General features: G+C 64.0%; 2 protein-coding genes across 5 annotated transcripts in view; one reads left to right on the top strand and one right to left on the bottom strand.

The window, feature by feature from the left end:
- The first annotated feature begins 52 nt into the window (after positions 1 to 52).
- Positions 53 to 9,146, top strand: YKT6 (YKT6 v-SNARE homolog). The gene is made up of 7 exons (XM_084896628.1): positions 53 to 293; positions 3,079 to 3,161; positions 4,566 to 4,666; positions 5,753 to 5,857; positions 6,114 to 6,179; positions 6,998 to 7,099; positions 7,729 to 9,146. Exons 1-7 carry the CDS (start codon positions 190 to 192, stop codon positions 7,762 to 7,764), a joined length of 597 nt encoding a protein of 198 aa, XP_084752754.1. The 5' UTR covers positions 53 to 189; the 3' UTR covers positions 7,765 to 9,146.
- A 1,791-nt stretch (positions 9,147 to 10,937) lies between these two features.
- The window catches only part of CAMK2B (calcium/calmodulin dependent protein kinase II beta), a 38,955-nt gene continuing 25,565 nt past the window's right edge, over positions 10,938 to 24,327 (bottom strand). For 2 of the 4 annotated variants that reach the window (XM_084896624.1, XM_084896621.1), the window contains exons 14-21: positions 20,685 to 20,725; positions 20,544 to 20,615; positions 19,281 to 19,325; positions 18,165 to 18,213; positions 13,183 to 13,258; positions 12,960 to 13,054; positions 12,580 to 12,813; positions 10,938 to 12,459 (exon numbers count right to left, since the gene is read on the bottom strand). In XM_084896624.1, coding sequence (XP_084752750.1) covers positions 12,581 to 12,813; positions 12,960 to 13,054; positions 13,183 to 13,258; positions 18,165 to 18,213; positions 19,281 to 19,325; positions 20,544 to 20,615; positions 20,685 to 20,725 — 611 coding nt within the window. In that variant the 3' untranslated portion in view covers positions 10,938 to 12,459; position 12,580. The remainder of the gene's footprint in view (positions 12,460 to 12,579; positions 12,814 to 12,959; positions 13,055 to 13,182; positions 13,259 to 18,164; positions 18,214 to 19,280; positions 19,326 to 20,543; positions 20,616 to 20,684; positions 20,726 to 24,327) is intronic. The other 2 variants (XM_084896623.1, XM_084896622.1) reach the window with 1 other exon arrangement.

The following is a 24,327-nucleotide window of genomic DNA, read 5'->3' on the forward strand; positions in this document are numbered from 1 at the left end:
TGCGCACACGCCCCGCCCCTTGCCTGCGTGTTTCCGCCGGCGGCGGCCCTGACCGGAACCGGAAGTGGCCCCGAGCCGGGAGGAGGAAGCCGCGTCGGCCCGTCAGCAGCCGGCGGTCTCGGGGGGCGGCGGCCGCGCTGCTCGCTGCTCGCCGGTCGGGGGGGCGGGCGGCGGGCGCCCGGCGGCGCCATGAAGCTGTTCAGCCTGAGCGTCCTGTACAAAGGCGACCCCAAGGCCGTGCTGCTCAGCGCCGCCTACGACGTGTCGTCCTTCAGCTTCTTCCAGAGGACCAGGTGGGCGGGCCGGCGGCGGGGGCGGGATGGGGGGCGGGGGTCCGGGCGAGGCGGGCGTGGCTCCTCCCTGCTCCGCAGACCGTTCCGAGTCCTTAGCCTCTCGCTGGACGGAGGCCGTTCTAGAAAACACTCCGGAACTCAGTGTTTTCCAGATTTCCGCCCAGTACAATTATAAAAGGCAGCTCCCCGGGTGCACGTCTGCGTGTCTGACTAGAAGGCCCGGGAATCTCGGTGGTTCTGGTCCAGGCCCCTGGCCGCCAGGCCCCACCCGCCACGTCTTGGGAACCCGTGAACCCCAGCCACTGGGGGGAGGTGCGGGCGGGCTCCTCCCACGGATAAAGTCCCTGAGGCCCCACGAAACCGGCCCGCCGGGACTCGGACCCCAATTGTGGGCCCCTGGTACGAAAGGGTTCTCACTGAGGGCCTGGAAGGAAGCAGGGGACTTGTGGGCTTTGGAGGGTTCTGGGGCGCTTGTTGCCAAAAGGTGGTATTGGAAGTGTGACAGACTTCCAGCCCATCCGGGCACGGGAGGAGGGGGACCCCAGAGTCTGCCTGTGGTGTGCGGCCTGGTGCCTCTGCCAGCTGGAGTCTGTGTCTGCTGCGTCCGCGGAGCTGTTGGTTCTTGAGAGTGGCTTGCTGGCAGGATGCCAGGATCTAAAACAATTTCTGTCATTTTACTGACACTTGTTTTTCTTTGGGTCAGTCTGTGGTCTCGTCTCTGTGCGGCCGCTTCTCTGTGTCTGTACCAGCCTGGCACACACCATGCTTCTTCCCTGCGGTGAACACTGAAGGGTCCCGGGTTCCTGGGTAGGACTGACCCTCAGGGGCTTGGGGTGCCCACACCCATTCAGGTGGTAAGCAGAACTGCAGGGGTATTTCCAGGGACAGCACACGTGCCAGCTGGACTCTGTCTCTCCTGAGGCCCCTCTCTTCGTCCTTCCCGTCTCACAATGGCCAGACCCCAAGCCTGAAACCTTCTAATAGTTTCCCAGCCTTTTTTTTTTTTTTTTAATCCTCACCTGAGGATACTATTCCATTGATTTCTAGAGACAGTAGAAGGGGTAGAGGGAGAGAAACATGGATTGGTTGCCTCCCAAATGAGCCCCCGATAGGGTGGGGGAACCTGCAGCCAAGGTACGTGCCCTTGACGGAAATCAAACCTGAGACCCTTTGGTCTGCAGGCCGACGCTCTAACCCACATGTGTTAAACACAAGGCCCGCGGGCCAAATCCAGCCCGCCAGGCCTTGCAATGTGGCCCGCACCGCGCTGTCATCACTGCACTCCGCTGTCAGTTTATGACATTGTCAGTTTATGACTGTTCAGTAAACCATTCGGCCCGCGATTTAGGCTGGATTTTAGATTTTGGCCCCTTCTCTGATTGAGTTCGACACCCCTACTCTAACCCCTGAGCAAATCCGGCCAGGGCCATTTCCCAGTTTGTCTGGCCCTTGTATGCAGGCTTTCACAATGGAAACAGTTTTGCCTCGTTTAAGTACAGTCCTGCTCTAAGTGCTGTCTGTGGTCTCACCGTGAAGATTCTTATTTGGAGACTTCATCTGAGGGATTGCAGTCATGTGTCACCTAACAACAGAGATACATTGAGAAGCGTGTCATTACGTGATGTTGTGCGAACATACGGGGTGCGCTTACACCTGGATGGTGCAGCCCACTGCTCACCTGGGCTGCATGGCACAGCCTGTTACTGTGCTGGGTACTGAGGCCATTGGAACAGTGATGCACCTGACGAGAGAGGTATGAAAAGGTGCAGTGAAAACAGTCTCAGAGGGAAAGCACCCTGCGCATGCTCTCACCAGGAGTGGAGCTGCAGGACTGGACGTTGCTCTGGGTGTGGTGGGGTGAGTAGTGAGTGAAGGTGAGGGCCAAGGACATGACTGGACACGGCTGTGGACTTTATACCCTGGACACCAAGGCTACACCAGCTTGCATTATTTTTTTTCTTCAGTGACACATTAACCTTAGTTTACTATAACATTTTCACTTTATAAACTTAAACTTTTTTAAATCTCAGCTGAGGATAGTTTCCCATTGATTTTCATAGAGAGTGGAGGGGGAGAGACAGAGAGAACATCAGTGATGAGAGAGAATAATTGATCGGCTACCTCCTGCACACTCCCTACTGGGGATCAAGCCTGCAACCCACGCATGTGCCCTGACCGGGAATTGAACCATCACCTCCTAGTCAAAACAGCCACGCCAGCCAGGCTGTTTCCCAACTTTTTAAGGAGCTTGTTGAGCCCTGCAAGTGCTTCCGCTAAGCCCTTCACTGTGAACTTTCCTGGAGGTTCTTGGACCACTGTTGGATCTGCAGTCTGTCGTCGTCATTGGCCAAAATCTCGTTGTGTGGCCCCCGACAAGCTCCCCCTCCTCCTAAGCCTTTGGTCCAGCCGTTTGCCACGGCCATGTTGGCTGTGAACCTGCCAAGCAGTTCTGGCCACTTGTGTTTTCCCAGAACAGGCCCTGTTTGCCCTCTTCCTGGAAGTGAGTGGGCCTGGAGAACAGGCACTGGCTTCTGCTTAGCTCCCGTGTCCCAGGTCATGCTCTGACCAGGTGTGAAATTGACCACAGCCCACCATTCTGGAGGGGCTGTGGAGGTGAGCTGGGAAGCGAGCAGAGATGGTGTGAATGGCTGTGACGATTTGTACACTCTGGATCTGTTTGTTTGCAGAGTTTATTATTTATGTGAGGTTGGGGGGGAGAAGGAAACCAAGGAGCAATGTCTCCTAGGACAAGGTGACGGGAGTAGTAATGTGTGTTGTTTCTTAGTGTTCAGGAATTCATGACCTTCACCAGCCAGCTGATTGTGGAGCGCTCGGCCAAAGGCAACAGAGCGTCCGTCAAGGAGCAAGGTAAGAGGACCCTCCCGTGCGTGTGTGCTGGCCTGGCCGTCGTGCTGCAGGCAGCCTGAGCTGAGCATGCATGTCACCTCAAGGAGGTGAGGCTGCCAGGACCCACTCGCCAACCTGACCTCTCTCCCCTCCTCCTCCTCCTCTTCCTCCTGCACATGGTTCTGTGCCCTGTGTGGGCGACTAGCTGCCTGGGTAAAGTTAGCCCCAGAGCTGGGACGTGCTTCCGATTAGGGCCTGTCTCTCGAAGCAGTAGCAACGCCTCTTCCAGAACATGGAAGGGGTTTCCTGCCTGCCCTGTCCAGGGCTGCTGCCTCCTGTGTACTTAGATGTGGACAGGTGGTGAGTGTCTGCAGGCACGTCCGGAGGGGTGTGCGAACTTCTGGCAGAAGTAAGGGCTGTTGCATGATGCGGGGACTGTGGGTCCCAGGTATGGAGTGCTCTGTCCAGAGTGACAGTGCAGGCGGTGTCCGGGGCTGTGTTCTATGGGACCCTGTGTGCTCACCTCGGGCGGTGCAGTTGGATCCTGGGCATTTGAATATTCTCAACCCCCTCGGGGGAACTTGGCCTTCTCAGCTTGGTTCTCAGGGACACTTCCTCAGACCCTGGCCCCACTTCTCTGTGGTGTGTGCTTGTCCCCATATTTGAGTCTTTTTCTTGGGGCTGGCTGGCTAGAGCGTGTGGGAGTGAGCTCCTGTCCCTCATCCCTGCGGTGGCTCATCTCTGCCTGTTTCTGATTTTGGGGCTATTGGCTCCCCTCGCCTCTTTAATTTGTTCTCCTTGTTTAGTTCTAGTCTCTTGGCTGAGAGTCTTAGAGACAAGAAGGTTCTTCCTTGTCAGCTGCAGTCCTTCCGAGTGACAGGCGTTAATTCTGTGGGTTGTGAATGTCCGGTTGAGCCCTCTCCAGGCTGGCCTATTGCTACTTGGACACTCACAGTTCCCTGAAAACCCCAGCCTGCGTGGCCCCTCTCCTCGCTCCCTCCCTCCCCAGAATGGAGCTGGCCGGACAGGAGCAGAGAGCTCATTTCCTGACTGGGGCCACTCTTACAGGCTTTTTAAACCATGTGAGGCTTTGTTGCTTGCCCAGGGTTCCCTCAGTTCGGAGCAGAGCCTTAGGGGCTGCCGCTCTCCGAGACACTGCCAGGCTGGGCCTGGAGCTCAAGTTGTGCCTGGAACGGTGGCCTCAGACCCTGGTTTAGCACACTGGGCCTCGGGGCCGTGCTGATGGCTATGCTCCTGTGAGTTGTGTATGCGTGTGTCCTGTCCCGTGTGCATCTAGTCCTGTGTGCGAACCATTAGCCTGGTCTGCAGAGCGGCTTCGCTGATCCAAAGGCAGGAGCCCAGCAGGAGACGTTGACGGCTTGGGGTGGAGTCTAAGGCCCTCCTGTCCTGTGTGTGTCTCCGTAGAATACCTGTGCCACGTCTACGTGCGGAACGACAGCCTTGCGGGAGTGGTCATTGCTGACAGCGAGTACCCGTCCCGGGTGGCTTTCACCTTGCTGGAGAAGGTGAGTGTGTGCTTGGCTGGACTGGATTTGGGTGACCACAGTGCCCGAGGCCTCAGGGTGGAGCGGTGTGTCCACAGTCAGCCGTGGTCAGCGTTCCCCTCGCCTCCCCAGGCTCCTCCATGGCACCGATTTTTGCCCTGTGCCAGGCTCGTGCCCCAGGCTGCCCACAGTCTCCGCCTCTCTTCTCTGGGACGGAGCCCTTGGGTCAGCTGTGGCTGTGCTCTCGCCTGTGTCACCAGCTCCATCCCTGCCTCCCCTCCACCGAGCCACCCCTGCGCCCCTTCCCCGGCGTGGACTCAGCACCACGTGTTCTTCGGTTTCCTCACACGGGCTGATTACGGACTCCTGGAGGGCACTGCCGTGTCTTGTCCCCAGAGGACTGATACACTTAGGAGCACATGAAATTTGGTAGTGGCTTAAATCTTTCCTTTTTGAAGAATTGGTTGGAAAATTAGAAGACTAATTTTCCCTGATTCCCGGAAATTCATAACCTGGCAAAAATGGAATCTGCAGTTTAAAATTCTAATACTTTTTTATTGTTTAAAGTATTACAAACAGTGGTACGTATGTCTCCTTTTTCCTCCCATTGAAATCGGACCTTTCCGTGAAAAGGTGCAGAGCTCGTCCAAGTCCGCATATCTGTGCTGCTTGAGACCCAGTGTTTATGGTTTGCAGCTGGTCCCTGCGTGTAGTGGTTGTAGGGCCCGGGAGGTATCCAGTTCTTCCTGACTAAAGGTGAGACTAGGCTTCCGCTCACAGCCACTCTCCCCTTCAAGATGGCGCGGTCCCTGAAGCAGATCCGGCTGCTCCAGGAGAGATTTCAGCAGCAGTGGAGGCTGCCAGTCTGGGGAGCCTGGTCTGGCAGTCCCCAACAGTCCCTTGGAGTATACCTGTCCCTCACCCACAAATAGAGACTTGGATTTGAATGCCCAGAGGACTTGAGGAGGAGGAACTTGCGCCTGGACTTACCCTTGCCGTTGGCTGTTTGCCTCTGCCCTCCCGGGGGCCAGAGAGCCTCTTGGGCCCAGTCCTGTTGCTGTGGGCACGGTGAGCACAGGAGTGTCGCTGAGCAACTTTGTCTTGCAGGTGCTGGACGATTTCTCCAAGCAGGTGGAGAGGATCCACTGGCCAGTCGGATCTTCTGCTAACATCCACTACACAGCCCTGGATGGCTACCTTAGTACCTACCAGGTAGGTCCCGGAGCCCCAGGAACCTCCCAGCCTGACAGCTGGGCGCGGTGACTTCCCGACAGCCTTGATGTCGGTCCCTGGGTGTCTCGGGGGCTACGCAAGGGCCTGGAACCTGGGGGCCCAGCAGGCTGTTGCTGCCACTGCTGCCGCGGCTCAAGTAGCCTGTGAACGAGTGTCCAGCTGGATGGGTTTTGAGCTTTGATTCTAGGTGGTCACTCCAGTCCTGACGTCGTTTTTATTCTCGGCTCTTCCTTAGAATCCTCGAGAAGCTGACCCCATGAGCAAAGTGCAGGCTGAACTCGATGAGACCAAGATCATTCTGGTAAGGAAGTCAGAGATGAGGCTGTGGGGACCTGGGTAAAGGGCCACACTGCCTTACTTCCATCTGGACCTTAATCCAGTTAACTTTTTTAAAAAAATATTTTATTATTTGGGAGAGGAAAGGAGAGGGGAAGAGAGACAAACATCAATGATGAGAGAGAAAAATTGATTGGTTGCCCCATGCACGCCCCACCCTGGGGATCGAGCCCACAACTTGGACATGTGCTCTGACCAGGACTTGAACCGTGACCTCCTGGTTCATAGACCGTCACTCAACCATGGAGCCATGCCAGTTGGGCGATTCAGTTAGCTTGGGTGATGGGAATCCGAGTGACGAGGCCCATGTGGAGGTGGGAACTTTCCGCTCCTTTCTCACTCTGTGCCTTTTCACACGTGTGAAACCGGGCCCAGTGGGCCTGGCGGCTGCTCTGGCAATGGCCGTGGGACTGGGGAAGACTGAGGGGGGCGTATGTGAGTGGGCAGCGGGGCTGTGGCCCTTTCTCCCTTTGGAGAGAGTCTGTGAACTTCTAGCCCCCTCGAGGGAATCCGGACGTGCCCTGTCCAATGGGAGTCCATGTAGATGCACTAGCGACCTCTGCCTGTATGGCTGTCCACGCCTGTGCCGTGCAGAACTGGGACATGCTCTCTGCACTGGTAGACCACAGGAAGGTCACGGGTCCTGGTGCATGCCCATGTCGGATATGTGCTGGGTGCTCCTGTGGGGGAGGGCTTAGGGGACGTGCTTGCCCTGAGGGGCTGGATGAGGGCTGTGGCCGCTCGTGGTGAACCGTCAGAGCCTCCCTTCTGTTCCTCCTGCAGCACAACACCATGGAGTCCCTGTTAGAGCGAGGCGAGAAGATCGACGACCTGGTGTCCAAATCCGAAGTGCTGGGAATTCACTCGAAAGCCTTCTACAAAACCGTGAGCACTGGCGGCCTGGGCCCTCGCCACGAGCAGGAGCAGCACACCCTTGTCGCTTGGGTGCTGCGGCAGTGAGCCAGCTGGGCCTGTCCCGTCTTCGGGCTGCCTTGCAGGAGGCGAAGGCGGGTGTAGGCTCTGAGCCTGGGCTCACCCTTGCCTGCTGTCGGCTGAGCTGTGGGGTGCAGCGCCCCCAGGTTCTGACGCTGCCTGTTTGCAGGCTCCTTGCACAGAATCTCTCTGAGTAGTGTGGCGAGTTCGCTTGTTCTCCACACACCATTGCTTTTGTGTGCCTTTGGGGTATCTGAATAGGAAGCAAGAGGAGCTCTCAGGGGCCCAGGACCTAAGGGGGAGCCACTCTGTTGTCTAGAGAAACATCAGAGGTGCCAGCCTTGTTGGGTTGAGGGTGGGCAAAGGGATCTTCAGCCAGCCAGTGCCCATGCCCATTTTTGTGTCGGGCGCCTTCCTGGTGGCAGGACAGGCGAGGAGGACGTGGTTGTGACCTGTTTCCAGCTGGCGGGAGGCAGCAAGGAGGGTACTTCCAGTCCTTTCCCCTCAGTGCTCAGGGCTCCCTCCCTGTGTGTGCCCAGGCCGCCTCTCAGCCCACTTCTCCTCTGTCTCTTTCTTTCTAGGCCCGGAAGCAAAACTCGTGCTGTGCAGTCATGTGACCGTCGCCCACAGGGCCCCCTTGCTGCAGTCCCCGTCATTCCATCAGAACCGTGGCTTCCGGAGACGCCTCGGCCACGGCCAGACCAGAGCTCGGTCACCGTTCACTGGAGCTCCTGGAAGCGCCGAGGCAGCGGAAGGGACCTGGAATGGGGAATGTTCAAATTCGTGTTTCTGGTAATTTTGAAAAGATAATTGGAGGTTCTCAGAGGTATTTTTGGGCCAAATGAAACTATAAACACTCCATGACTCCTGCAGATGCCCAAGGGCTCTAATCTAACCTGTCTGTTTTGGTCCTCAGCAGCCTTTGGGTTTTACTTGCACATCAGCTGTGTTAACGCTTCAGTGTGGGGTTCTCAATCCACAGGGCTAGGAGTGGCAGAACGCACACTGGGTTCTCCTGGGAAAGGCGCCCAGGTCACGGGGGTGGGGGCAAGCAGGGCCATGAGGAGACAGCCCCTGGGATTCACAGGTTCTGAGCCACGGTTTTCATTTCTGCTGAGACTTGACTGCTGCTGACGCTATGGAGGTGGTGGAGGGGGCGGGGCACCTGTCTGACCTGCAGTTTGGCCTTGAACCTGGATCCCAGGCACAGGCCTCTGGCAGCAAAACTTTTGGCAGCCACCTGGGCCTGCGTGTCTTAGCAAGCAGCCTTCCTGTGGCCACTGTCACTGGGTATCAAGAACAGATGCCAGCCAACCAAGGACCCAGTACCCCACTTGTCTGAGTGCGCAGCCCCCATCCCTCCTGACCCCCCGCCTCCCCGTCCTTCCTGACCCTCAGCAGCAGGAAACCAGGCCACACAGCAGCCCAGGCGATGGCCCAGAAGGGCCGGCCCTCGGCCTGTCTGGTCCAGGGTCGTGCTGCCTGTCCACACTGCCCCCTTGCTCTGCGTGCCACCTGCGGGCGAGGTGCCTGTGCTGGGGTGGTGTCAGCCAGTGTGGTCTCACCCGGGGTCCGTCCTTGGGCCCTGGTTCTTGGCCAGCCCGAAGGGTCTACTCACCCCCAAATCTCACTTGGGCCAGAGAATGGGATCTGTGTGGCTTCTGAGCACCTGCCCCAACAGGTTCACCTGCCGGCTGCCTTTTCCCAGGTACTGCTGGCCTGTGTGACCCCTGCTGGACCCTCCTTGGGGTGCAGGCCCATCCTATTCATGGCCCCGGAGGTGGCTGTGACTCCACTTAGGACAGTTGGGTCGTGGATGATGGTGAGGACCTGGGCGTGGGTGGATTTGGGAAGAGGGAGGGTGGCTGGCAGAGGCCCTGTGCCCTGTGCTCCCTGTTCACGTCATCGGCTAAGAGTGTATTTTAATCGCTGCCTAACTTTTCTTGTGTTGTTTGAGAGATTCCTATCTGGATAAAGTTGTCTTTTGAAATTCCCAAAATGGTCCTGTGCTGTTTGAACCTGGGGGGCGCGGAGGGTGGTATGAGGCCCTTCCTCACTGTGTCCTCTGTGTGGTGTACCCTCTGTTCTCTGCTGTGAAGGGGGAGGGCAGGGCCAGGCCTGCAAGCAGGGGTGGGGGCAGGGAGGTGGCATCTGCTTTAGCCCCAGGCTCAGGTGTATCTTTCTCAGACCTGGCAGGAGCCAGGAAGGGGAGCGCGCAGAGCAGACCCTGCAGGTGTCCGGACGTCCTTGTGGGCTGGGGGCCAGCCTGGCCCTAGTGTGGGGCGTGGTCTCGGCAGCTGGTCTGCCCGGCCCAGGCCCCTGTGCTCAGCTCACCCTGTGTGACCATCCAAACCCAGAGCAGCCCAGCCCCTTCCTGCTGCGGCCCGGGGGGCTCTGCCCGAAGCAGGCGAGACAATAAGGGCCTCCTGACCTCCCTCCGCTGTGTGCCCGCCCTGCCCCAGGCCTGCCGGCGGGCTGGGATGCCATGTGCACCTCAGGCAGGAACTGGGGGGCTGGGCGGAAGGCTCCTCTGATTACAGCCGATAGGCCTGGGTCTAGGAGACACCGCCCGGCACCGCTCTGGCTCTGGCCTACATTCTCTACCCGCTCAGGTCCCGGAGTGCTGCCGGGGGAGCCCACGGCACTGACACTGATGCCAAGGGCCGCCTGGTCTGGGCCTGGCGAGGCGTCTCCTGGGGGGAAGCTGGAGGAGGGGGCTGAAGTGGTCCCTGGGTCCCTGTGTTCTCAGCCACCGGCTCATGTGGGCACTGAGGTCGAGGGTGGTTTTGAAGCCCCATTTCTGTCCCAGGAAAGCATGCGGCATAGGTAGAGACAGGCAGCAGCAAGGCCTGGGGGCGGGGGTGAGGGGGGCCACTGCCTCCACGTGAGCACGTCTGCGAGGGAGGAGGGAAAGGCCTGCAGCTGGGCTGAGGGCGGCCGTGTGCTCAGATGGCCTTAGGAACCCGTGGTCGGTCAGGTCAGCAGCCATACGGTCAGTGCTAACGCCTCACAGGCCAGGGTGGTCGTTCCCGAGGGAGGCACGGCAGGCTTTGTATCCTCCCAGGATGCACTGGGTGACACTTTCCCCTGAGGGCCGGGACCAGGCGCAGAGGGTGGGCAGAGAGGCCTGGGGGTGTCCCAGGGTATCATGCTGGGGCCACTGCAGAGGGAGCCTACTGGGAGCTCCCAGCCCTGCCACTCCAGTCCTTCCTCTCTCCCTCCGTCTGGGCACCTTAGGCTCAGCACCTGGCAGCCTGTCCCAGATCCTGCTGGGGGCTCTGGCTATTTGGACCTTGAGAAGCCTGTCTGGTCCCTGCTGTCCTCGCCTGCTGTTTTCATCTTTGCCTCCCAGCAGTCACCGTGTGCATGGGCGATGTGGGTGTTTGAACCAAGCAGGCCTGAGTGCTGTCTGCACAACCCAGGGTCCCGAAGCAGGCAGCGTGGCCATGGACACCACATGCCACACATAGCCTGTGGCCGGCGGTCAGCAAACCACACCGGTGAGGTGGCTGATGGAGGGAACGACTCAGTAGGTCAGTGTAACCCGTCGGCTCCTCCCTCCCCAGACGCCACTGGGGTGACTAGAGAGGTTGGGGAGGGTGTGTGTGGGGGGTCAGGTATTGGAGCTGTGACCTATGGCTACACAGGGGGACCCCAGGTGGGCTGTCCACCTGGCCAGGCTCAGGAAGGTCTGGACTCGGCCTCTTCAGCCAGGCCCAGTGGGGCCCCACGGAAGGGGCTGGGTGAGGAGTGGTGGGGTCCCAGCACAAAGCACCAAGCTGCACATGAAGCAGTTTGTCCTGTTTTCCTTTTATTTGCAGTTTCCCGAGACAGAACAAAATAGTTTTTTGTACACTTACAAGGCTCAGAAAGAAAGACAACGAAACTCAGCAAAAAGGGAGAGAGGAAAGCCGACCCCTGCAGGGCGGGCCAGCGCGGCCACACCATGGACATCGAGCTGGAAGGGCGGGTGTGGCTCGCTTGTGGGGTCATGCAAAAGAACTATCCCCCAGAAAAAGTCCCAAATTAACCTGCACAGGCAGCGCCACGAAGAGGCGGGAGGAGGCCCCAGGAGGCGAGTGGCCGGGCACACGCTGCCGCTGTCAGGCGAGCCCTGCCACCCCCCGCCATGCCCACGGCAGGGACAGCTGTCCTGAGCAGAGCTGTGGGCGGGCAGGTGAGTGTCCACTCTGAGTGGCATGGACAGTCTCCGTGGAGATCAGGTCCTATGTCCTGTTCCCCATCCTATGCGCCTCCCTGGGGTTGGTGTTGGGAGGAAGATAAAGAAAATCTTTGTTGAAAACAATGTGAATTGAAGAGTGCCTGGTGCTGGGCAGGAGGAGCCCAGTCTCTGTGACCAGGCCTGATTGGACCTGCCCCCACCCCTGGCTGCTCTCTGCCACCTCCATCTGACCACAAGGCCATCCCTGAGCCTCCCGGAAGTGAGCCCAGCCCCCTCCTCCCACTCAGGGTCCCCGTCAGTGTCCCCTGAAGCCTGGCGAGTGGCTGGCCTGCCCTGTGCTCCCCCAAAGCAGCTGCCCCCAGCCTGGACCCTGCAGCAGCCTGAAGCCCAGGGAGCCCCGCCTCCTCTGACCCCTCCTTCCTGCATCAGGGCCAACGTTCCTCCGTGTCCGAGGCACACCCCACGAACAGGAGGGAGGCCAGCCCAAGGGTCCCCTCCCCACAGGGCTGCTGCCCCCCGAGTCTGAAGCACTTTCAGCCCCTGGAGGGGGCGGGGGCAGAGCAGAGCCAGCCTGGGCCCTCAGAGCTGCTCCAGGCATCCTCCCTGGGTGGCCTGGCCTCTGCACTGCCCACCCACGCCGGGGCATCAGGGCACCAGGCGCTGGCACGGGAGGAGCCCACACCCACCTTCGGGGCAGGGGGTAGAGGAAGGGAGCGAAGCAGAGGGAACAGCTGCGCTCAGGCCCGCAGCCCCCTAGATGACACCCAGCACTGCCCACCGCGAGCAGCGAGCAGCGTGGGCGGGTCCCAGCGAACACACGTGAGGGCGACAGGCTGCCCGTGGAGAGTGCGCCCGGCCGAGCCTGGAGCGGCCGGCAGGTCCAAGCCCCACCAGCGCCAGTCATTTTTACAGCGTTTCCTTTGTTAAGTTTTTTTTTTCACATTTCATCCGACATTTATTTATTTTTCTTTTTTTGTGGTGGTTGCCGTCATCTTGTTTTTAAAAAGGAACCACATCGGGTCTTGGTTTTCTGCAGACACAGGCACCAGGGGAGGAAGAGGCAGACACAAACATGCGACAGGCAGGCCAGAGCCTGGGGCGGCGGGCGCCACACACGATCCCTCGGGCTCTGCAAGCGGAGGGCAGAGGGTCAGCTCCAGCGTGCCCCCGAGGCCTGCCCCGGCCCCCTGGTGCGCGGTGACTCCACCCGCCGAGACCCCGCCCGCCGCCGAGGCCGTCCGCCGCTCACCTCACTGCGGCGGCGCCACGGGCGCCCCTGAGCAGTGGAAGTGCACGTTCTGCCACTTGCCCTCGCGGCGGTGCCACACGCGGGTCTCCTCGGACTGGCTGGTGCGGGGCCGGCCCTGGCCGTCGATGTGCTGCGTGAGGCGGATGTAGGCGATGCAGGCCGCGTCCTCACCGATGACGTGCACGTGCGGGTTCAGGATGGTCGTGTGGATCGGCTTGCTGTTTTTGGCGAGCACTGCGGGCGGACGGGCTGGGGTCAGCCCGAGGCCCCTCATCGGCACTGCCTGCTCCCCCCGCCAGGGGCCCGGCTGCGTGGCCTGGGCAGGAGAGGCCTCCCTGGCCCCCGCGCCATCCCCCCCGCCCCCCCGCGCCCTCACTCACAGTTCTCGAAGTAGAACCTGTGGAAGTCCATCCCTTCGACCAGGTTGCCCAATGCTTCAGGCTCAAATGAGGTCAGGCCTGGGTCGCAGATTTTCCTGGGGGGCAGACCCAGGTGAGGAGGGCCCCCTCTGCACCCGCCCAGTTCCTACTGGACGCCCTCTTGAGGGGCACGCAGCCACTCATCCCCCAGGCTGCCCCAGGGGCCGCACAGGCCCCGACTCACGCGTAGGCCTCGAAGTCCCCGCTGTTTACAGCCTCGATGAGCTGCTCCGTGACCTTGATGATCTCCTGCTTCCGCGCTGCGGAGAGAGGCGCAGTGACCCACAGCCCCGCCTCCTCTCCTCTCCTCTCCTCTGCTCTCCTCTCCTCTCCTCTCCTCTCTCCTCTCCTCTCCTCTCCTCTCCTCTCCTCTCCTCTGCTCTCCTCTCCTCTCCTCTCCTCTCTCCTCTCCTCTCCGGGCCGAGCCCTGGGCCCACACCGCCCAGGCCAGCCCCAAGGCCAGCATAGGTCCCACAAGTCCAAGTTTCTACCTTGGCTCCTCGGCTGCCATAAATACGACGTTTCTAAGTAAGAGCATTCTCTCTCCGGCACAACATGTCCGGGAGACGCAGAAACGGGGTGGCACCCACCACAGCCACCACAGTCTGGTCCTCTGCAGCTCTGGTCTGCCTTCCTGGCTCGCCCACAGGTCCTTCCCAAACCCGACTCCTCCGGGGACAGGGCCCAGGGAGGGCTGGCAGGTACAGCAGGGAGAAGGCTGGGGGCGGGAGGCCTCTGCCCAGGGCCGGGCAGCTCAGAGACGAAGTGTGAGCCTCAGCCCTCTCCCTGGAAGGCAGCAAACCAGGCGCTGGCCTCCGCCTCCTCTGGCTCTCCCTGCTTGCAGTCCTGGGCTCAGGAGCCAGCCAGCACACCACTCGTCCGTCCCGCACCCTCCACCATCCTCCAGGCTCCGGCCTACTTGGCCCCTGGGCCTAGGCAGGCCTGGCCCTCAGGGTGGTTGCCCGGGGCCCTTTGTCTCTAAGTATGTTTATTTTTGTGCAAAACGTTTTCCACACGTGGAAGCAGCAGAGAGGGTAAGGCAGCCCACTCCGGGGGGCTCACATCCGACACTGTCCTATTGGCTCCAGACGCTTTTAAAGGAACAGACACAAACGTGGCTGCAGGCCCCCGTTCCCTCGATCCTGTCCCATTCTCCTGTCCCTGGGGAGGTGCGCACCGCGTCCGTGCACAGACCGTGCACACAGCGGGGACCTTACAGCAACGACCCAATGGCTCGATCCCACAGCCTCTCCCAGAGCCCCAGGTTCGAGGCCGCCCGGCCGCGTGTCTGCGTGCGAGCCCTCCGCTCCCGGCAGTGAGGGACCGTGGTGCTGAGGGCTGCCACGCCGGGTGGGCTTCTGAAGCTGCCATGGGCTCAGGTCCCCCAGCACTGGGCGTCCAGAGGCCTGCGCCCACGTCCAGGCCGGCTGCCCCTGGGGCTGCCTGGGCGCTCCTGGTCCCGGGAACCCACCTGGAGGGAGATGCTGCGAGTGAGCCCAGGCGTCTGGGACACCTGAGGGGCGGAACATGCATGTGCATGTCCGGTGCAAGTGTGTGTCTGAGGGCGTGTGCACAGCCTGCAAGCGTGTGCAGGCTCCCGTCTCGAAACAGCCCCGCTGCTTCGTGCTGCTTTCCTGCCCTGCCCCTCGTCTGCCCCGGCAGGTCTGGTCCCTGCTGGCCTCCCGGAGGGGCTGCGGCTCTGGCTCCCTGGCCCCAGCTCCCATGCAGGCCGCCGCCGATGCTTCAGGTCCCGGTGGGTCCCCAGCAGCCGGCCCACTTCTCTGCCCTCGGCCTGGGCGAGTCCCAATGCTGGGCATCCCTTCTGCTCTGGGACCTCATCCACCCCATTGAGGGTCACTGGTCCCCTCTGTGAGGCCGTTCCCAGCTTCAGGCGTCCCCGTCTGCAGCCCATCACTGCCCCCCCCCCCGCCCCTCCCAGGGAGGCCTGGCCATGTCCTTCCCCCCGCTGCCCGCTCCTGCCTCCTCCTGTCCGGGTCCCCCGCCCAGAGCCCCACCTCCCACCAACGGACCGACCGACCGACAGACCGACAGGGCCGTCCTTACTTTTCAGAGCGGAGCTGCCCCGCCCAGCACCCCGGCCCACAGCCCCCCAGTGGAGCCAAGGGACCTCTTCCTGCTGGTTCCCCTACACTCCGAGGTCACAGTCACTGGCTGCTGAGAGTGACCCCAACCTTCCACTAGGGGGGAAATGGATGTTTTTAAACCAGTTGTAATTTAAAATGGGGGTTGGTGTAGAGAAAGTATTAAATAAACAGGACATTCCCGAGCTCACAGCATAAACTTGTGGACACGAACCAGCTCGGGGGGCGGAGGGTGAAGGGGAAGCGCTGCTCCCACCACTGGCCCAGGGCCTGGGGCACCCCGGGGACTCCTTGCTGGCACCAAGCCCTGTGCATCGGTGTCTGCTGGGGTGCGGGGTCCCAGCCGTCCAGGCAGACAGCTGCAGGATCAGGATTGTGTATAATCCCGATTATGGAGATGGGGCCTGGCCAGTGAGCTCCGAGCTCACACGGAGACCGCTGGCGGCATGCACTTAGAGAGGGGGGTCCACGGCGCCCCCTCCCCCTCCCCCTCCCTCCCAGGACACCCTGTGCCTGGGCCTCCGTGCTGGGCCTCCCCACGTTGGAGATGGGGCGCCTGGAGTTGGCTCACCTGCTCAGACCCATGGGGAGCAGACCTCACCCCAAACAGTCCCTTCCCCAGGCTGCCCCACCCCTCCTGACACCTGGGGGCCTCCCCACCCACACTCACACCCACTCAAGTGGCAGGGGTGCCAGGGACTCGAGTGGGGCACATCCAGGAGCAAGACTCACCCTGTTCCCCAATGCCCCACCCCCCACCCCAGGCCAGGGCACCTCTGCTGGCTCCAGAACCCATCCCCTGCCATCTGGTCCTGCTCACAGACCCCTGTGGTCCCAAACCCTAGGCCACTGAGGGGACCCCTCAGCAGGCAGAGCCCCACGCAGGCCTGTCCTCAGAGCCCGCCAGGCCGCTGCCTGGCCCCACGGGGAGGGCAGCAGGGCTGGTCCCTGCAGGTGCCCTGGGAGCATCCTGCAGGTCTCCAGCCTCGGGCAGGGGTCCAGGTCTGGGACACGGAGCCTCTGAACCAGACGAGACGCTGCAGGGCCCCCCTCAGGCCCTGGCCCCTCCAGCCGAGCACAGAGCCCTCTTGGCAGGGCCGCCCACAAGGCTCCCGCTGTCTGCCACCGCCCGTCAGCCCTCTCCCACCCACGGCTTAGCCGTCCCCTCGGCCTGCCTCGGCCGCCCGCTCGGCCCGCAGGGTGGGCCGGGGCCACTCACCCAGCCACTCCCCCGCCATGCCTGGCCCCTGCCCCGCTGCCTCCGCTCTGAGCCCGGAGCCGCCCCGGGTCGGGGAGGCTGCGCCTGGGGTGTCATCCATCCCTGTAAGCGATATGGCGGGCAGTCGGCAGACGGGCCAGCGCTCGCTCCTCCCTCCCGGCCGCCGCTGAGGCCTCTGCTGTCCGCTTCTCCCTCCCTGCAGGGCGAGGCCTCCCCTGTACGGAGCACCCGGGGGCTGCCCTGGCCTGGACCAGCCGGGGGACCACAGACAGACGTGACCAGAGGCAGGCGGGGAGGGGTTGTAGAGAGAAGGGGCCGGAGAAAGAGGAGGTGGGGGTGAAGCCGGAGAACCCCGACCCAGGAGTGCCCAGGGCTGTCCCATCACAGCAGGTGTTGAGGTCCACGGGGGCCTGCATGTGCTGGGGGGGTGTGGGGGGAGGGGGGCTCAAGGGGGGCGGGGGGATCGGGCTCCTCTGTGTATGAGGCCCTCAGTGCACAGAGCGGGCCCAGCCACACAGGCCAGGCACTTCCCACCCCTCCCAGCCAACGGTTGGGGTCCGATTCGGGATGCAGCGGCCAGACCCCCCGCCCCCGCCGTCCCTGTCCCCCTCAGGCCTGGACCGGAGCCCCCACAGGCCAGGCAGGGGCTGGCCTCCATACTGCTGGCTCCAGCCTGTCTCTTTGGGAACCTCACACACACACACACACACACACACACACACACACACACACACGGGCGTCTCCCTGCTCAGGCCCATGCTCCGCGGCCCCCCCGCCCCCAGCACTGGGCTGTGGGGTGGTGGGCAGCCGCCGTGCAGGGTGGGCCTGGCCCTCCACCGGGGTGCCCTGGGCAGCCCTGAGGGCGCTGGGGTGTGTCGGGGCGCCCACAGCCCCACGTGGGAGGGGGGGGGGAGCCTGGCACCACAGAATTGCACGGAACCCAGGCAAGACCCCGCTGATCGTCCACTCAGCTGCCCGCCAGACGGTCAGGATGCTAAGGAACTTGGAGAAATGGAGCAAATTCAACTGTGAACTCGTTTCTCCTGGAAAACTGAGCACCGGGTCTGGGGTGAGCTGGGGGCAGGCGGGGAGGGCGAAGGGTGGCGGAAGCTTCCTTGCTGTCAGGGTGCCGCCCGGCAGGCGTGGCTGGAGGCTGGCACCCCTGGACTGCCCGGCCTGCGGGCTGGGCCCGATAGTGTCGCCGAGGACGGCCAGCCCTGGGGGCGCCTGAGTCACAGACCCCGACCGGGAACCCCCACCGACGCGCCCTGCCACGCCCTGCCAGCCCTGCCAGCCCACGCCCTGCCCGCGCCCTCCCCGCGCCCTGCCAGCCCACGCCCTGCCCGCGCCCTCCCCGCGCCCTGCCAGCCCACGCCCTGCCGCGCCCTGCCAGCCCGCGCCCTGCCCGCGCCCTGCCAGCCCTGCCAGCCCGAAACTGCTGCGCCCTGCCCGCGCCCTGCCAGCCCGCGCCCTGCCCGCGCCCTGCCAGCCTGCGCCCTGCCCGCGCCCTGCCAGCCTGCGCCCTGCCAGCCAGTGCCCTGCCAGCCCGCGCCCTGCCTGCGCCTTGCCGCGCCCTGCCCGTACCCTGCCAGCCTGCACCCTGCCAGCCAGCGCCCTGCCAGCCCGCGCCCTGCCTGCGCCTTGCCGCGCCCTGCCCGCACCCTGCCAGCCCGCGCCCTGCCGCGTCCTGCCCGCGCCCTGCCAGCCCGCGCCCTGCCAGCCCGCGCCCTGCCGCACCCTGCCCGCGCCCTGCCAGCCCGCGCCCTGCCAGCCCGCGCCCTGCCGCGCCCTGCCAGCCTGCGCCCTGCCGCGCCCTGCCCGCGCCCTGCCGTGGGAGCCCCGTACCTTTCGTGTCCTCATCCTCGATGGTGGTGTGGGCGCTGTCAGACGAGTCCTGGGGAGATGGGAGGCAGGGTCAGCACTGACTGCCCGGCCACACAAGGGGCCTAGGGTCAGGGCCCAGGGGTCAGGACCTGGGGGTCAGGGCTTGGGGGTCAGGGCCTGGGAGGTCAGGGCTCGGGGGTCAGGGCCCGGGGGTCAGGGCCCGGGGGTCAGGGCTTGGGGGTCAGGGCTTGGGGGTCAGGGCCCGGGGGTCAGGGCCCGGGGGTCAGGGCCCGGGAGTCAGGGCCCGGGGGTCAGGAACCTGGGATCAGGGCCCGGGGGTCAGGGCCCGGGGGTCAGGGGCCTGGGAGGAGCCTTTGCTGGCCCCAGGCCCCAAACCCACAGGCAGGGGGGCTTCGTATGACCAGTCCCACTGCCCACGTCCCACGGCCACGGTGCGCGGTGGGCAGACCGCCTGGCCGTCTGACAGAGCGGGAAGCAGGCTTATCAGTCCCGAGGGTCCTGGGACCAGGAAGGCACCCAGAGCCGGAGGGAACCCAGGTGGCCCAGGCAAGGGTGGGGCGCCCGTACCTCCTCCCCTCCCCCCTCCGTGGCCTGGTGCCGCCCTTCACATAACAAACCAGCTGCCCCTGCCCGTCACCAGCTCCGGGCAGCCGGCTCCCCAGAAGGGGTCTCTCCACGGGGTCCCCGAGGGACCCCTCCCGCCTGGCGAACGTGGCTCCGAGCTGTGGGCCAGCAGGAGGCCCCGGACGCACACACAGCCTCCCGCGCCCCGGATGTGGGTGGGACGGGAGGAGAGGCCAGCCGGCAGGAAGCTCTGGCAGCGAGGTGAAGGGGGCGAGGTCACTGGTCTGTGCGCCCCCAGGCCTCCCCCCCCACCCCCCGGCCCTGCACTCAGGGCAGAGGGGACCGTGAGGCAGCAGGAGGTCTGAGAGGCCCGCTCGCAATCACGGGGCCGGCCTGGTCCTGGGCGCAGGGGCCACACGGGCAGCAGCCGGGCCTTCCTGGCAGGCGCAGCCAGGGCCGCGGGGCTCCGTGCTGCCCCGGGACAGGTGTGGGGACCCCTGCCCCCACAGGGTCAATGCCCAGGCCCCCCAGAAGCTCCCGAGGGGGCGGTACCTTGATCCCGTCCACGGGGTTATGGATGACGGTGGTTTGAGGCTCCTACAGCGGAAGAAGGAGGGAGTGAGAGGAGGGGCCGGGGGAGAGGGGAAGGCAGGGATGGAGGGTCAGCGCAGCGGGGTGGGTGGGTGAGGCAGACGCGATGCCCAGGCCGCGGTGCAGAGCTTGGCCCGGGCGGGAGGAGCTGTAGGGAGGGGCTGGCATGGAGCCTGGGCGGGAAGGAGGCGCGGGATGGGTGGAAGGAGGGGAGTTGGGGGGCAGAGGGATTGAGGGGGTGCAGGGGTCCAGGATGGGCTGCTGTGAGGCCGCACCGGACTTCCCCTGCTGGGCCTGGACCCCATGTCCCGGTCGATAGCCCTGGGCAAACCAGCCTTCCCGGGCGTCAGGTGGGCCCTGGGGGCGGGTCAGCCGGGCATCTCTGAGAACAGGCGGACCAGCAACCCCACTTCCACGGCCACAACCTGACCACCTGCCGTGGGGTCCCCTGGACAGGACCTCCCCAGCAGGGGGTCCCCATGTTCGCCAGCCCCTCCCCTCCCTCTGGGCGGCCACAGGCCGGCGGTGTGACTGACGGGAAGCCCGGGTCTCTGCCTCCCTGCAGATTAAGGGGGAGAAGTGAGACGGCACGGGTCCCCACTGGGTGGGCGGGTCCCTGCAGCCACCGTCTCCCCTCAGAGCCGCACGGCACCACGGGGTCCGGGGCCTCTCACCAGGAGCCACCAGGGAGGCGGAGCTGGCCTGTCTGGCTGCTGAGCAGGGCTCTCGGCGTAGCCTCACCCCTCACCCCTCACCCCTCACCTCACCCCACCCCCCAGGAGCAGCCAGGGCTGGGGGCCGAGTCATCTGTCAGAGACCGGCTGGAGCCGGGCCCCACCGTCACCCGGGCCTCCTGACAGGGGGCTGCCACGGCCCAGGGCCAGGAGGGGGCTGTGGGGCCAGGAGGTGGGTGTGGGGCCAGGAGGAGGTGTGGGGCCAGGAGGGGCTGTGGGGCCAGGAGGGGGCTGTGGGGCCAGGAGGGGGTGTGGGGCCAGGAGGAGGTGTGGGGCCAGGAGGGGCTGTGGGGCCAGGAGGGGCTGTGGGGCCAGGAGGTGGGTGTGGGGCCAGGAGGAGGTGTGGGGCCAGGAGGGGGTGTGGGGCCAGGAGGGGGCTGTGGGGCCAGGAGGGGGCTGTGGGGTCAGTACCAGGGTCCCGGGGCCAGGAGGTGGGTGGGGCCAGGGGTGGGGCCAGGGGTGGGTGGGGCCAGGAGGGGTGGGGCCGTACCAGGGTGGCTGGGGGAAGCGTCCCCTTCGGGCTGGTGGCCGCGCCGCTGTTCTTGGTGCTGTTGGTCGGGGGCTGCAGCGGAGACAGGGGGGCGTCAGGGGGGAAAGGGGCCCTCCCCGGGGCGCTGGGGGCGCAGCTCACCTTCACCACGTCCGTCTTCTTGTTGAGCATGCTCTTGGCTGCTGCAGGGGGGAAAGGCTGCGTGAGGGCCCCTCTCGCCCCGGCACGCGGGACCTCAGGCCGCTCGGTGCCGGCTCCCCGCCCCTCTCGCCCCGGCCGGGCTCCCTGAGAGAGGCGGGGGCTGCCTGGGGACCGGTGCCGCCACCCTGGCTGCGGGCGGCAGTGAGGAGGGCGGTGCCCGGTGAGGACGAGGGTGGGCCAGCCGTGTGGAGGCGCCCCTCCTCACTGATGTTCGAGGCGGGTGGGGGTGCTGCTGGCTGCCCATGAGGGCCGTCCCCGCCCAGGTGCCTGTCTGCCTGTGGCCTCCGGCCCTCCACTGGAGGAGGACCCGCTCTGCCCGCGGCCGGAGCCCGAGCACCCCTCCAAGGGGCCGCTCCTGGCCTGCCCCACCCCAGGGCTCCCGGCTCCGTGAGGTCAGCAGATGACCCCCATGGGGAGGGTCAAAGCCACCTGCACCCCAGGCTGCCCCCCCATGGAGGTCAGGGCAGCCTGCCAGCCTCCCCTCGGCCCTCCACAGCTCCGGGCCGGCCCGGCACCTGCCCGCCCCAGAGGCTCATGGGAACGACAGGACTGCCCAGAAGAGGAAGTCAGCTTACCTCACACAAGGTAAGAGGGGAGGGGAGGGCATGAGGGGAGAGAGAAAACAGGTTTGTCAGTTCAGGCAGAGTGCAGCCCCGCCCAGGACCAGAGCGTCCCGCCCCCTGCCCCCTGCCCCCTGCCAGTCAAGCAGTGCCCAGCAGGCTGGCCGGTGTGGTTAGAGAAGCAGGGAGGGTCCTTGCCCCAGGCCCAGGCCTGCCCCGAAGGCTCCAGCTGGCACCTGCAGAGGCACCTGTCCGGGATGAGGGAGGGGAGGGGAAGGAGGAGGGCTCCACAGAGGCCGGGGGAGCAGCCGCCTGCTGGGAGCACCCTGGCCCAGACAGGCACTGAGACCAGAGTGTGGGACCTGCTGGCAGCATGAGCACCCCCTGGACTCCCAGGCCCTCTGAGGCAGAAAACGGGGGTGGGTGTCTGCTCAGCGAGCCCCTCTGCGGGTCCCCGTGCCGCTCAGGCCGGTGCAGTGGCCAACGGGGGAGAGAGCCCTCAGGCCACCTGAGCAGCCACACTGGACAGGCCTCCTGCTCCCCGGGCCTGCCCCTCCTCTCACAAGCACCCCTCCCAGCCCGGCCCGCGTGGCTCAGTGGTGAGTGTCGACCTAGGAACCAGGAGGTCAGGGTTCGATTCCCAGCCAGGGCACAGGCTGGGGTTGTGGGCTCCGGCCCCAGTGGGAGGCCTGCAGGAGGCCGACAGTCAATGATTATCTCATCCCTGACGTTTCTCTCTCTTCCCATCCCGTCCTCTCTCTAAAAGTATATATTTCTTTTGTTGTTGTTGTTGTTAATCTTCACCCTAGGAAACTTTCACATTGATTTTTAGAGGGAGTGGAAGAGAGAGGGAAAGACAGAGAAACATCGGTGTGAGAGAAACACAGCAATTGGTTGCCTCCTGCACGCACCGGACTAGGGCTCGGACCAGGGAGAAGCCTGCAACTGAGGTACCTGCCCTTCACCAGAATCGAACCCCGGACCCTGCGGTCCACAGGCTGATGGTCTATCCACTGAGCCAAACAGGCCAGGGTGTGTGAATGTGACTGTGTGTTAGTGTGAGTGTGTATATGTATGTGAGTGTGTGTGTGTATGTGAGTGTGTGAATGTGTGTGTATATGTATGTGAGTGTGTGTGAATGTGTGTATATGTATGTGAGTGTGTGTGTATGTGTGTGTGTATGTGAGTGTGTGTATATGTATGAGAGTGTGTGTGTGTGAGTGTGTGAATGTGTGTATATGTATGTGAGAGTGTGTGAATGTGTGTATATGTATGTGAGTGTGTGTTTATGTGAGTGTGTATGTATGTGGGTGTGTGTATATGTATGAGAGTGTGTGTGAGTGTGTGTATATGTATGTGTGTGTGAGTGTGTGAATGTGTGTGTATATGTATGTGAGTGTGTGTGAGAGTGTGTGAGTGTGTGTGAGAGTGTGTGTGTGTATGTGTGTGTGTGTGTATGTGTGTATATGTGTGTGAGTGTGTATGTGTGAGTGTGTGTATATGTGTGTGTGAGTGTGTGTGTGAGTGTGTGTGTGAGTGTGTGTGTATGTATGTGAGTGTGTGTGTGAGTGTGTGTGTGAGTGTGTGAGTGTGTGAGTGTGTGAGTGTGTAAACCTTCCCTCCCAGCATCCTCGGGGCAGAGCTGACCCAGCAGCCTCCCTCACGTTGGCCTCCCTGAGAAGCACTGCTCGCCAGGTCCCAGGGCATGAAGGACCCAGACCGCCCTCTCCTCGACCCCATCAGACCTCCGAGGGCCAGGCCAGGCAGCCGGACTCAGGACCCTGACGGACTCCCTGTGGCCCCGCCCTCAGCATCTGAGGACCTGGGACTCCTGGGGCCCGTGGACACCTCCTCGGCGACGGGGCCCAGACAGCCCTGCAGACACCGCGGGTCCCCCGGGGGCGCAGCCGCAGGCGCAGCCCGCCCTCCCCATCACCGCGCCCCTGCCCAGGACAGGGGACCCGCCCTCGAGGGGAAGCGGTAGGAGGCGGTGGGGCCTGGGACCCGCGGGCTGACAGCTGGGGCTGCGGAGAGGCACAGCCTGGCTGAGCACGCGGACCCTCCGCTGGACGCCGGGGGCACCCGCCTGGGCCGCGGCGGGCGGCGGCTCTCCCCGGCTGAGGCTGAGGCAGAGGCAGCGCGGCCGCGCTGGTCCCGGCACAGAGGGAGTGGGGCGTCCCCGTGGGCGTCCGCAGGCCCCTGGGTCGGGCCCAGGCAGCGGGTCCCTCCAGCCCCGATCCGATCAAACCGCGGCGGCGACGAGCACCCGGCCTGGCTCCCAGCAAACCCCTTCCGTTACCCAGTGCCCTCGCCCTGTGCAAGCCGTCTCCTAGCAACGCTGAGCCCGCTGAGCCGTCGTCCCAGCAGAGCCGGCAAGCTCATGCGTGGTTACCGAGCAGCCACGGCCGAGCACACCCCAGACCCCAGGAGAGCCGTCTCCACGACACCGATTCCGGGCGGAGGGTGGCCTCCCCCAGAGACGCCAGGCCTCAGAGGAGACCCCGCCCGCCCCCACCGCGTCTGCGGGTCGGTGAGCCCGGGAGGGCCCGTCCACAGGCCGTCTGCTCGCCCGCACTGGTCCGGGCAGCCATGCTGGTCCCCCACATGCACTGACCCGACAGCGGCCCCAGCGCCCGAGGGGCCCATGCACACGGCTCATGCGGGAGGCGGCCTGGTGAGCCTCTGCCTCCCGCTCCCGCTCCCGGCCCCCAGGCGCTCAGGGCCCGAGGACGAGGCGCTGGTCAGCCTGGGCCTGCTGACGCGGCCACAGCCCTGGGCCTCCTGGAGCAGGTGGGCAGAACCAGCCGCCCCTCAGGGTGTGGACGAGGGGAGAGGCCTGGTAGCTGGAGCCAGGGGCCTCCAAAGTCCTTCTCGGGGCGCCTAGACCCCGCCAGGGCTCACAGGCTGACCCGGCACAGACCCCGGGCGGCATGTGAGCAGGACCCAGTGCGTGTGTGTGTGTGTGTGAGTGTGTATGAGTGTGTGTGTGTGTCTGAGTGTGTGTGTGTGTCTGAGTGTTTGTG

Source organism: Pipistrellus hanaki (genome assembly GCF_964339955.1).
Source record: "Pipistrellus hanaki genome assembly, chromosome: 10".
Lineage (NCBI taxonomy): Eukaryota > Metazoa > Chordata > Mammalia > Chiroptera > Vespertilionidae > Pipistrellus > Pipistrellus hanaki.